General features: G+C 35.3%; 1 protein-coding gene across 3 annotated transcripts; it reads right to left on the bottom strand.

Annotated features, from left to right (window-relative positions):
* Positions 1-1,570: 1,570 nt before the first annotated feature.
* Positions 1,571-13,409, bottom strand: Lqfr (clathrin interactor lqfR). 3 transcript variants are annotated; one of them, XM_076811606.1, is made up of 9 exons: positions 12,485-13,367; positions 9,844-9,923; positions 9,030-9,148; positions 8,505-8,887; positions 8,208-8,424; positions 7,575-8,127; positions 7,343-7,486; positions 3,491-3,718; positions 1,571-3,177 (listed from the first exon to the last, which is right to left on the bottom strand). In XM_076811606.1, the coding sequence occupies exons 1-9, from the start codon at positions 12,523-12,525 to the stop codon at positions 3,083-3,085; spliced, it is 1,860 nt and encodes a 619-aa protein (XP_076667721.1). In that variant the 5' UTR covers positions 12,526-13,367; the 3' UTR covers positions 1,571-3,082. The 3 variants fall into 3 exon arrangements, with proteins under 3 accessions (XP_076667721.1, XP_076667720.1, XP_076667719.1); XM_076811605.1 differs by lacking the exons at positions 1,571-3,177; positions 3,491-3,718 and adding an exon at positions 3,732-6,990 and having other exon boundaries at positions 9,030-9,192; positions 12,485-13,409; XM_076811604.1 differs by lacking the exons at positions 1,571-3,177; positions 3,491-3,718 and adding an exon at positions 3,733-6,990 and having other exon boundaries at positions 12,485-13,407.
* Between the last annotated feature and the right edge of the window lie 724 nt (positions 13,410-14,133).

Consider the following 14,133-nt stretch of genomic DNA (forward strand, 5'->3'; position numbering starts at 1 on the left):
TTTAATAACGATAAAACTGTGATGTAAGTATAAATACCTGAATTAATAATTACAATTATCGCGACTACCGTAAACAATATTCAGTCAAAAATTGACAAGTGAGCTATTGGTATCATCCGCACGTATATAAGATTCCTAAACGACATAATAACTGTTCCGAATTTCATCAGAGGAACAATGATTTTCCACTCTGTAATATTCTTCTTCCGTTACATAAAATTGTAAGGCATATATAACTTGTAACTATGTATTCTTAACGCGCGATTAATATTGATATGTACCAGTACGTGTGTATTGCTTAATGGTTTCAATTTAATACTTATTATTTTAAAGATACCTTGACAATAAATGCAATTTTACATATACGAAGATCTAACGATAAAAATTATTTTCTGAAATCTTTACAGACTAGTAAGTAATTGTAACTGGTTTTATAAGGACAACCATAACGTTTATAAGTTTTTATATATATACATATACATATATATATATGTATGCATATATATATATATATATATAACTATAAAATATATATATATAAAACAATTGAATGAACGACAGAAATTGTTAACAAATTGTGGTAGAATCAACCGATTAGTCATATTCGTAAAACGTACAATGAACAATATCATCGCGCGTAAATAGCATAAAAATACAGTTTACACCTAAACAGGAATTAATGATGCATACTTTAGTAAAATGATAGATATCACTTTTTCTTCCTACCTATCGAATTTAAAATGAATACATGTTTCTGAACATGTAACTTTGTTGCTATACTCGGGTAAAAGTTTATAATATATTTACGAACAGAAGAAAGATTTTTGTAATTTCTACGGTAATAGTTTTTATCCGGTTCGACTCGAAAAGGCCTCTGCAATTCTAGACTGTAACCGCGCCTTTGTATATTTAATGTCCAAAGCTGTTTGAATGATGATAGTACCGCACTTATTCATATTGACTATACTTGCTTTACGTTTTGTACAATCATACGTACATGTATATCGACACATACATACGTACAGTTTAATACTTTAAAAATATATTCTCATCTACATCAAACATTTCGCTCCATATAAAATGCTGAAATAATAGAAAATGTAAAGGAGCCATTATTTTTTCCCTTACAAGATTCAGTCTCTGATGCTCGCATAGAAGCCTGTAAGTCAATTTCGCATCAACTTCATGAGAATTGAAACAGAATTTGATAACAACTTAACGATAAAACTACCCGACAAATGTAAAATACTTTCAACCGTATAGAATATATTTTTAGGGCACCTGTTCTATAGATACTACTAGTATAGTACAGTTTCTATGAAAGCAATATATTAAATCATTCATTCAGAAAGTACATGTAAATATAAACGTGGAACTTTGCTGCAAATTCTGAAATAGCATGTAAACTTTGCTCCTTTTATATAGATATAAAAGACAGTCGTGATATCTACCGCATTCAAATATTACAAATAAAAATTCCGCTACTTTAAGTGATCAGTAGTCACGAAAATAACAAATGTAGCATGCAGAAGGTTCCTCCAACATACCTTCATAAATAAATACTCGAATATTTAAAAAGTCTATAACAGATCGTTCTATGATAATATATTTCAGTTATCATGCAGCAAAGATGTATCAAATCATTACTAATGAAGAGCACACATAAAGGTACATATTACTTAATGATCTAATAGTTAATACTTAATTATTAATAATTATCTGTTTCTTTTTAATAATCGCACGGACAATTATACGGAAAGATATGCATCTCTTCACTGTTAATAACAAATAACTAAGGAAATGCTATTTAATTTTTACTTTCGCCGCCTACTTTACAAAACCTCTTGAATATCATTCAATCACGAAGATGATTAAATACTCCTCATAACTATATAATCACGCAACTACAGAGGTCTTAAATAATTTTTACAGTGGACCATAAACATATCATGAAATTAACATGCTGAGTAAAGCGCTTTTAAAGCGCTGATTTTGTGCTGCTGTGCTTTTTTTTCTTTTTAAGAAGAGGTCTCATATCCTGCATATCATGCTTTCATATTCATCTATATTTCCTTAAATAGTACTAATTTTGCATAATTCTCATTCGTGCAAAACTAACTATATATAATAGGGAAGCACTTATGATTAGTGATGTTATTGCGTCTTCTCGTGTCTCTTTAGACGAATAGCATCAATGCCAAATACTCATAATAAAAAAGTGAAACAATCTTTACATTGTCACGTTACCGATCCTAAATGCAGCCTTTCTAAAGGCTGCAGTAACTTTATTCTCTACATTCAACCCCTGTAGAAGCATTTTCCATTCATTTGGAACTCTGAATGACATTTAACAGAACAATGTCTCGCATCCGATAGTACATAAAAGTAGTACATATACTACATTCCCTCAAGTATTTATAATTCACTTTCATGCATACACCCTTATGATACATTATACACATAAGGCATAATCCTGATTCGTCGTAGGTTTCAATTTACATTATGTATAAAATGTTTAGGACAAGTCCGCCTGATTTGTTCCCGCACGATTTCCAAATAACATAAATATTTTTTATAAAAGTGGTAATATTCATATTGCGGAATGTTATTGGGAACATATACTATCTAGAATTCTCACTTTAACAAATACATGCTCGCAGATGTATTAAAACTTAGTCTATAGAGCTGCTCTAAACATTAAGCTAATCACATATTTTATGTAGCACTCATCACAATTATATGTATTATATTTTTCAAAAAACATTGCTTTTCTCTCGCATCAACGAAATTCATTATAGCAAAATATTAACAAATTCTTCAGCTCGAAATTACGTTATATAAAAATTCAGAAACTGAGGATACATACTTATTTCCCAACTTCTCATGAACACATGATTATGCAATATATATTTCCACTGATCATTTTGCTCCGACATGTACAATACGCAATTGTTTGCAGTTGCACCCTGTATATATAATTAGATTGCTCCGTCCAGAAAATAGAAAATTTCTTTTAATTCCAAGTTATTTCATTTATACCTTCAGACTTTGCTACCATCAACGTTCATTTATTGAAAGACTCTCACTGAAATGCAGGGAAAAATGCTGGATTCATTTCTTGCTGTTTTTGCTGTTGAGGTTGAATTACAGGCGATGTGTACCCCATTGATGGTGTCGCTAAAATAATTACACTTTCTTTGTCCAATAATATTTACTCTGGCATAATTCAATTATAACAATACTGTACAGTATACTCTTCAACATTCGATGCATCATAGCTCAGGAATATTTAGAACTTGTTCTTTTTTGTAGTTAAAGTGCAAGCTTACGGCATAAAAATTCTAAGAGTTATAAAATATTATACACGAAGGATGTATAATTGTCTTTTAAAGAGTTTACTGTATTGAACTATGTGCTGGATATTAGTGGTCTTCGCGCTTTGTTTAACAAGACCATTAATGAAATTTCATTTATTTTATAAACTACTTACTCATCAGTTTAACTTGATGCTGAGGGCTATTAGTCGCCATTTGATTCATTGTTGGTGCAGGTCCGCTGTGCTTAATTTTACTTCCCATTATATTGTCAAGGTCTATGTTTAATCCGGAACCGGCCCATGTGGAACCAACTGGTGCAGGTATATTACTTGGCATTTGATTTTTGGAATTGGTGGACGTAGGGGTAAGAAGATTTGCAATAGGCGATAATCCAACTGTTCCTAAATGTGACATTCCTTTTAGTTTTAATAGCATATCCTCTTCAACACTTCATTATTATACACCCGCAGTTATGTAAGATTAACTTATTAGGTGACAAAAAGGTAAGAATGTTTGAAAGTTAGTAATGCCCAAACGTAGACGTGTCTTTTTTTTATTTAATATATGATATTGTATTAGGTCGTTACAATCTTTTGAAAGAATGAATCGTTCAAATTTTATAAACTACATAATATGACAAATTATAAGTAACTAATTTTGAACTTCTAGTTGCGCATGATAAACAATGAAAGGAATAGAAAAAGTATTTTAATATTTTACATATATCTAGTGCCTTTAGCGATATGCAAGAGAATTCCAAGAAGACATATAAATATTTTGCGAATATCCTTCTGCTTTGTGACTTTTAAAATGCTTTTGTGAATATCTTATTTAACATCTGCTAGCAATTAACTACTAAGTGTTGAACTTATAATGGAATCTATCAAAGTCATCACTTTGGCACCTAAACTTCTGCATTCTTTGTCATGATCTCCGTTAATTACATTTTGAGATAAATCCAAAAGCCATAGTTTCATTTCGATAACAGTTTCAAACAACTCATTTATGATCGTATCTGTTGGTACTGCGATAAGTACAGCTGCAACATTTTCCATTACTGCCATTCTAATTGTAGCTTGATCGTGATATCGCAGGGCCCATGATAATTCTAAGATTTCTTTCCCCATTTTAGAAGCCAATAGACAATTCTGTGCTGCCACCATTATAGTAGATAAAGTTTTCAAAAATCGATTCAGTAAGATGTTCTCTTGATCCAAGAAGATCTGCAGCCCGCTATTTAAGCAACTGCCTTGTTTACCAAAACCGTACAGCAGCGGATAGAAAAACGAGGACGCGACATTTCCAAATTTATTTTGAAACGTTTTGGGGGATTTTATTCCGTGTGCGTATCTCTTTGTGTTCGATTCAATCCTTTTATCAACGATCTCTCGCCAATCTTCAATTTGATTTTCTAGTCTTTCAAATTCATCGAAGTCATCGCTATATAGTACACTGTACTGTTTACTCTTCTCAGTGTTGATCAAAAGCGACACTCTTTTTGACGGCTCTGTTCCTTTTGCCTTTATCTGTGTCTCGTTGACTACATCTCCTTTATGTTCGTCAAATGGAATGCTCGATAATCTTCTTGCTGATTCTGCCAATATGTCTAAGAAGAATAATCGTTGGCTTACAGAATACTTATCTATTTCCATATAAAATTGTTTGCACAAATATTCAGCGCATTCTTTGGGATAGACAGTCACTATAGCTACGCAAGACTTGAATGTTAATACTTCGAAGTCTTCTACGTAACAAGATTCTTTGAGTGTGATAAGGATCTCTAACAATTCAATAGCGAAAGATACGTCGTCACCTGGTAACTGCGATAATATTAATTCTTCGCAAACTTCTAGAGATTCTGAGAAGACATCTGGATTCGTTGAACTTTTCTCGTTTACTAAATTATCACGCAGATCTCGTAAGTACGCTGGTCGTAATTTCACAGAGGCTTTGGTATCGTTGGACATGTCATATGGCACCAAATCATCATCACTATCTAGTTCTGAATCGTCTTCAATGTTGTTCGTAATTTTTGCGTTACTTCCAGAAATTCTATTACATGTTGCAATTGATTCCTTGAAATCTGTCGTAGTAGAGACTTCTTCATCGTTATCTATGCTTTCTAATTTTTTCTTACGTAAAATATTACATTGAACGCCTAACTCATACAGCTTCTTATCGCCCAATGTGCCGCATTCAATTTCTTCAGGTATAACATCATTCTCTTCAACATGTTCTTTTGCTTTGGAATTCTTTTCTGTTACATCCATGTTTTTTAAAGACTGAACCAAATCAATCACTTCAGTTGGCATACTGTTATATTCGAAGGAAAGCTTTGGTGCGTCATCAGAGTCGGATAATTCCTCAGTGAAAATTTCACCGGTACACATTCCCATCGCTCTTAAAATGATGTGTGTACATTCGAGATGAACTGATATACCAGAAAACAGAAGTCTTTGAATAGTATCCCGTTCATCCATTCTCAAGTAATTCTTTGACTTTCTTATGCACATAATGATCAATTTTGTAATGTATTTATGTTGCTCCACAGAAGTATGATTTACAGCACTTTTATCGCCCCAAACGTCCAGAAGTTTCATTAATAATTCAATCAGTATGCGATTCTCGTTTAAGAATTCCGATAAGTAAGAAATCAGGTTTATTACTAATGTTTCATCATTGTAGTAACACATTAATGGAATCTTTGTTGTTAACGTGTACTTCCAATTTGGATTCGACAGTACATCACCAAAAATTCTATGCACTCCTGATTTCACATCGCAGTGCTTTAAAAATAATACAGCTATTGGTTCTATGCTTGGCGAATCGATGGTTCTCAATATATCTTTTATTAAATTTCGTTCGTTATTCTTATTCTGGAAACACCATTCCGCTAAAATGATGGTAAGCGGTAACAAGCTTTCTGATTTTGCAGTAATTGTCAATTTGCTAATTAAAACAGACAGTGGCTTTATGTCGGCTACGATATCATAATGCAAACCAGTGTTTATGAAAGATATTGCAGAAGCGATATGAAAACTTATAATCTTAAGATACACTTGAGGAAGAAAAGTATCGAATGTTTTCTGTTTCAGCTTATTGGCTACGCGATTAGGTAACGAAATTATGATCTGCACCGCAGTTTGCCATGTCTGTTCCAACTCCTCTTCGAGTCTGACATTCTGTGTTTGACGCTTGCATGCATTTATTATTGCAGAAAATAAAGAGTCACTTTTTACTAGTAATTCTAAGAGTTTCGAAATAATAAAGATCTTGTTCTCATTTTCAGTTTCTTTCAAAGCGCACGTTAGCGCTGCTAAAGATTCAGCTAAAATTGATAATGTGGCACCGTCGACAATTACCAACTGTTTAAGCATTGGATCTAAAGCATTTCCTTGCAGTGGCCAATTATGGTCAAATTTTTCGATAACCTCTTCTAAAATTCTTCCGTGTAACATACAATCAATCCCTGGATCATAATCAAGATTACAATATTTTTGCGGCGTAATCGGCCCAGGTAAGAATTTAATATAGTCAGAAATACACGACTTCAGTTTATCCAAATTGTTATGACTTTTGATAGCTCCCATGCAACATAATTCTTCCAAAAGTCGATTCGCAGCATGTTTCGAAAGATTTTCAGCCGAACCGATGCTTTCCTCCGTCTTGTATGCTGTAAGGAAAGTCTCTCTTGGGGGCATTATATTATCTTTAAATACATCCTCGAGATTAAGTAAGACATGCACAAAATTTTGGAACGAAGATTCATACTTTCTTTTTTCATCGAAATAAAATTGAAACAATCTGTGTAGTAAAAAGCAACGTAGAGCAGTATGTAGCAAAAATCTTGTTTCCACGATTGAACGCATCTTAAGCCGTTTTTATTTTATAATTCAGTAATACTGAAACATGTTTTATCAGGTCACGATCATTTGGTGCATTAATCATTAGAATATGGTATATAAGATCAAGTATTACTGAACCATAAAATCACAATTGTATCTATGTCAATGAAGTATGCTTACCTTCATGATTACCCGTGACAGGTGGTGAACTCATGCTCATGAACAGATTAGAGTTGTTGGTGTTGTTTGTTCGCCTATCAACAGATCCAGTAGTTAAAGAGTTTAGGGTATCTATGTCTGATAAAAGATCTGTGTTTAAAGGTGCTAGAAAGAAGTTTTACATTAAAGTTAGTATACTTCCAAATTATGAATAACATTCGAAAATATCATTCGATAATTGTTCATGACGTACCTGTATTGTTATTCAAAGACTGCTGATTATTCAGCAACTGCGGTTGTAAGGCATCGAACAGATTACTACTGATATTAGGATTCTGAGAAAGTGTATTTCCTGAGCCCATTGACGCGAAAGAAGGTGTGTTTACTGATTGGGTATTGATAAACATCGTATTATTCGCATTGTCCGTCACCGGACTATTAATATTTGGTATTGTTGCTCCCATTAAATTCATTTGTGTTTGCGGCAATTGTATTTGTGCCGGAGAGTTAGATATCGTAACAGAAGAGTTGAATGCAGATGTAAAATCTGCAAACTCATCGTTATTCTCTTTCGTCTTCGCAGTAGGGCTCCCAAATGCGCTAGTAAAGTCACCGAAATCTGCATTCGCGTTTTGAGTTTGTACAGCAGGTTGGGTATTTGCCCTTGGATTAAAATCATCATCATCGACAACTGGCTTGGCGTTATTCTCATTCTGAGAATCAAAGATGTCATTTAAGATGTCATTTTTACTTTTCTGTTTGATAGGCAAAGTTAAAGTAGTAGTTTGTGTTCCGGGTATACCATTCTGTAAATGTAATTTAGTTTCCAATCATTAATTTGTACCATTACGAAATCTGCAGTTAATTGCAATCTTCATTCGCTTACGTTGGCCTGCTCTCTTCCATAATTTGCAGCGGCTCCTAAGTCTACCTTCTTGATAGTTCGTGCTGTTCTTGCCGGTGAAGCATTTGTTGAAATGGTAGGCATAGAACTGGTTTTATTAACACGATCCATGGGGTCCATTGTATCCCTGTATTCTCTACCTCCCCTTTTCGGACTCGGATGAACATCATTGTCCGAATCCTCTCTTTCACCGTCATCGCTATCATAAGAGGTAAAGAATAAAATAGATACGACAAGTAGGTGATTTTTATGAGAGACAGCGTAAGGATTACAGCCTACCTGTTATTTGTATCCTCGAAGCCTTTACTTCTATTATCTCTATCCCAGTCGTTGTAAGTATCTACGCCACTTTTACCCCATTTCGGACTGTCCGTCCACCTATCCCCACCACCAAATCGCATGCCCATTGCTTCGCTCGATAAACCCACATATTTATCCTTATTCTTCTTAGCTTTCTTCCTCTCATCTCTTAATTTGTCATCGTCCTGGATGAAGTCAATTAATTCCCTAACTTTATGCCTAATGTTGATGCCTTGATCTTTCCCAAACTCATCGATGCAAGTATAATTTTCTAAGGATCTAAGATCGTAAATATGTTCCCTAGACGATGTTACCACTCGTTCCGAGCCATTGCGAACTAGGTAATTTAAAAGTAGAAGAGACTGGAAAAAAAAGATGCAGTCGTTTAAAAATAGAAATTAACTGATGAATGTGTATATAAGGAACAGTTATTTATTATTCTTGAAGCAAAGTATTATTTTCGTTAAATACGGTTAAATAAATTCATAGTGGAAACGACCGTACCTTGTACGTTCGACGCCAATTCCGTTTTTCTTGCAACATCCTTTTCCACAACATGGACATTACCTCGGGAAATTGTTCGTATGTGAATGTAGCCTGAGCCAGTTCTTGCATCATTGCCCCTGAAGTAATGCATGCGGTACAATTAATTTCGCCATACGTCGAACTTCGAAAAGAGATAAAATTACACAAGGTTCCAGCAATCATTATTACTAATACGGATACGAAACATTTGTGTAAAAAAAATTCGAACGTATTTTTAAGTAATACAGAACACCCATAATTCGATTCATTGCAGAAAAAATAATCGATGTATTCGTAAATAAATTTATCAAAAAAAATTTCTCCGTAAATTTATCACGAAAGAAATTGCGCTGACTATGATTACAAAGTTCCGAAGCTTGTAAATCACGATCTCCGTAATTTAAGTGCCGAATAATTTTCGATAAATACAGTAAAATTTCTGAATTTTAAATGTAACGAAATGAACTAATGTTTATCCATGGAAATTTCATATAGATTTATGCTACTTTGTTAGCATAAATTTGTTTATATATTATTTACACGAAAGAGAATATTTCTTAAAAAAAATAAGTTGCCCTTGTATTTTCCATTACATGTAAAAGAATTAAAGCAAACCTAACTAATTGTTGTAACCTTAATTTCTTTTAATATCCAACGCTATAAATAGTTTTGTACGTAGAATATAAATACCGCGTGGAACACAGTAAACGCAATTATTTATTTCCTTACAAGGCAACTAAAAATTACGAGCTAATTGGGGCAGAGTGTTTTGTTTAGGCATTTAAATTCGTACCAGTGGGGCCCCAAGCATCGTCATTTGTAGCTTCACGAACTTTGGCCTCCGTTTCCGTGTAGTTCATTACCACATTGGTCCTGTAAAATCAAGTTTCCTTTCCATTAACGAATCATATTTTAACGTTCTTTTGAGCGGCACAAAATAGCGTGCACGACGATACAAGCACCGATGTAAAAATACTTTCACTGTGTTCATGTGGATCATATGAACACCTGTTAATTGCGCAATAATTCTACGCCTATGCACGCGCACAATACTTTCCTGTTTTCAGTGCCCAATGCCATACGTATCGCTTTACACGGTTCCCGATATCTCTCGTAAAAAAAATATTGCTACGTATCCTAAAATTTCATCGGCGAGGATATTATCGCAGTGCAACAAAACCTTCCCCCAGTTACTCCCGATCTCTTATTTCTGAAAGCGACGAAACGTTCGGTTTCTTGCAGATAACGGTCAATACTATGTTTACATACGCTGATATTTCTATTGCAACGAGGTTCACACATTTCATGGTTAAATTTTACACGCTTGCTCCCACAGCGTACGTGCAAGGTCTTCGAATTACATCTTGCCCGTATTTATCTTTTCCTCGGACATCACTCTGATAAGAAACGATAATGTATGTACCATAGATTTATGATGTTGCTTTCGAAAGTGAACGATCCCAAAACACACGAAGAGTAATTATATTTTCACTCGGTACACAAGAAATTACAAATATGCTGAACAAAAACACAAATTTGATAGCGAATAGAAAGTAACTATGACATTACCAAATATTTACGCGAGGCGAAGGCATTAAAGGTGGTACAGAATTCATACATTTTTTATTATAGCAAATGTATTTTAAAAATATGTATACACGTTTCGTAATTGAATATTCATGATTATTTTCGATGGAAAGGGCATTTTGTTGAATTTGGTCGTGTATTTAAAGACGCGGTTAAAATAACGATCCTGTTTGGAATCGAGAATCTTCACGTACAGGTCGCAGATTACATTGGTATTCAGAAAGCGCTACTAGAGATAATAGTGCGCTTCCGCTTCTTGGTTTCCACGGATCACGAAGGATCTCGTATTTCCGATCAGGATTATAAATGAATCTATATTTAGTACTGCAAACAAACGATAAATATGAAACAAGGATAAATCCCCGTTGGTATTACGTACATATGAAATGAATGAAAAGGGAAAAAGTCAAAAGATCGGACGTTGATGGAAACTTGTATAGGCAATGATGTTTGAGAACCACTATTTAACTCAACGTTACGATCGTCTGTATACGATATATAAGAACCGGTGCTGTAACTATACTAACGCACCCCAGGATTATGCAAAAAAAAAAGGGAGACAGAGAAGAATGAAGACAAAACGTTCATCCGAACATAATATTTTTTTCCACTTTCGATTTTTACGAATATTTTTCACGCGCGTGTAACTACCAACCGCGTGAAAGCGTAGCTTAAGTAAGAATGATTATTATCAGAATCGCGAGGAAATATGTCGAATATTTTTTTCATATATTCGTATTCGTATTCACTGGTTAGAAAATAAGTTTTATTGATTTTTGGTACATTCCGCGGGTCACTGAGTAATTGTTTTAGTATGTTGGGAATAATAATGTTTACACAGAGTTTGGTTCTCTGGTTACTACTGTACCAGCATGACTAATAATATCGAAATGTTTTTATTACAGAAAACTGGTATTTCATCGATGCAGCTTATTTCCTTCCCCTTAAATATGCAACACTTTCTCGAGTAACAGTCTGATTTATCATGGAGAACAACCTGTTCGTGAGCTTGTTAGGGGCAGCTTATCTACTAATTCCAGTCTCTGTCCTGGTAAAATATTACTTTTTCTTTTTCCTTTCTCGTTAAAGCAAAAAAAAGGAAGCGACAGTTTTGATGTAACATCGAAAGCAAAGTTTCATTTGTATAAGAAACAAAAACCGACAAGGAAATATCCGCTGCGAAACAATTATCAACGGCTGACAACGCGAGAATATATAATCCAAAAATAGATTATATAATTAACAATCACGAGTTTGGCTTGTCATAATAGGAACATCAAAGACCCCCTATTGTTTACTTCGCCAATACGTAAACTGTCGTAAACGATTGATGTGGCGAGCTCGGTGGCGAGTGAAAGAACAGTAACTGATATGAAAACAGCTTGGATAATAATAATCATTCACGTGGACATTGGCGAAACGTACGGGGGGAAAATAGCTAGGTTATTTTATCATTTTCTCGGTGCCATAAAAGACGTTCCTCTGTTATGTGACCCAGAAATTTATGCTCGATCGAATGAACATTCCTCCGTGACACTCTCCACCGATGCGGCAACAGAATCACGATGAAAAGCAACGAGGGGAAAAGCTCGTACGAGAATCATCCAGCGAGAACCTCCATTTATATCGCAGGCCTTAATACTACGGAAAACGCGATTTTCGAATAGAAGATCGTGGGCGCGAACGGGCGCGTCTTATAATGCAGGCAATGTAACCATCAACAAACGCAGAATAATTAGGGGTGGGCGAAAAATCGCGCAGCGTGTCGAAAACAAGTAGAGTGGAATGCGTGGAAAAAAAAGTAAAAGCAAGGTTAGATCGCGTGTAACCGACTTAATCGTACTTACGCCTTGTCCATCAACTCCCGCACTTTCCACATGTTCATCATCGTATTTTGCACAGGTCTCACTGAATATAGGGCGCGTTTCCCGCGAGAAATGTACGAGATATACACCGTTCGATGTTCACCAGATGTTTTTTGGGAGCATTTGATATCGCGACGGCGACGGCGAACGGAACGTCACCAGGCGGTGGCCATGTTATCCCTTCCACGTTCTACCGAACGAATAATCGTCACAGGTGTTTTTTCGTCTGCCAACCTCACTTCTCGTTATCGCGAGCCCTTCTACTTGACACTTTTATTATCGTCCCGCGATATTACGCTCGGCTCTCCCTCGGCAGCCGAAAAGCCCAGGATCGTGTACGCGATCGGAACGAACTGGTGGTCCCCATTCAGCCGTACGAATCGGTGAACACGTTCACCTTGACGAACGTAAGCAGCCGTTCCGTGTTACTCAATTAATCGTTGAGTATAAATTATTCGATGCTTTTATCTGTCTATTTAAAATGAGATCGCCAGTCCTTTTATTCCGGTATGTTTACGTCGTATTTAAATATAACATTTATTTGAACTGTTGCCAACTGATTATTTAAAAACTGTTGAACGCTCTAGCCACTTTGGTCGCGTATTGTTTAAAAGATTATTTTAAATTGCTACAGTTTATTGGTGGCTTTTAAGCCTCTTCAGAGTGTTCCCGCCATTGAAGATAGTAAGTCTCGAATTGTTTGTAATCGCGTTTGTTTGTTTTCATCGTATCGTGAACACTACAATGCGATCACGTGTCGAGTGTTTATCTAGCTCTAGACGATCCTTACGATATGATAAACGAAAGTCTGAAACACGTAAGAAACTTTAGATAAGAACACCATATTTTGAATTATTAATGCTGGAATCTTGTATGAGTACAAAAGCGTGAACAAGTTAATACGAGGTAACTTTATTTCATATATGATAGATTATTTATTGTTTCCGAGCTTGCATTACGTGCACTGTGCAGTTACGTGTTATTAGGGTTCGTTTCTAACATTGACCAATTTCTAGACATTTTACGAACACAGTCAATGGAAATAGAAGTAACGAAAACATTTATTATGTGATATTTAGAAATATACACGAAGATATGATTTTCTTTTTATATGATCGCAAGATGAAGTTAACTTCCTATAAATTTAAAATTTTTTACGAAATTTATTATGTTGTTACATACGTAGCCCCCTGGTGACGAATTCTGAAAACAGTTATCACAACGTTTCAGTCACTAAACTATCTTCTATCTTCTTGTTCTGCATGTTCTGCACCATGGACCTGAAGGCATAGATATATATAGACGGAGCAGAAGCTGGGACTATCAGCCAGGGGAACGGTAGGCTTGGAGGGGAAAAGGCAGAGGTCAGATACAGGTACGTCGGGTTAGCTTCGGAAGCATTCGGCACGCATAACCACTGCGTTACCCGATTTGCCTGTATCACTCACCGCGAATCTTACACCCCCTCAGCTTACGCTCCGTCTATATATGTCTATGCCTGAAGGGCGGTGGGAAAACCATGGATCTATTAGGTTCATGGGAAAAACGCGGAAGACAATTTGAGGGCGGAAAATGAGCCAGAGGATGACCCACCCCCAGATTGGACGCAGTCATCATTCTGATTGCCCAAT

This window comes from Andrena cerasifolii, chromosome 5 (genome assembly GCF_050908995.1).
Source record: "Andrena cerasifolii isolate SP2316 chromosome 5, iyAndCera1_principal, whole genome shotgun sequence".
NCBI classification, from domain to species: Eukaryota; Metazoa; Arthropoda; class Insecta; order Hymenoptera; family Andrenidae; genus Andrena; species Andrena cerasifolii.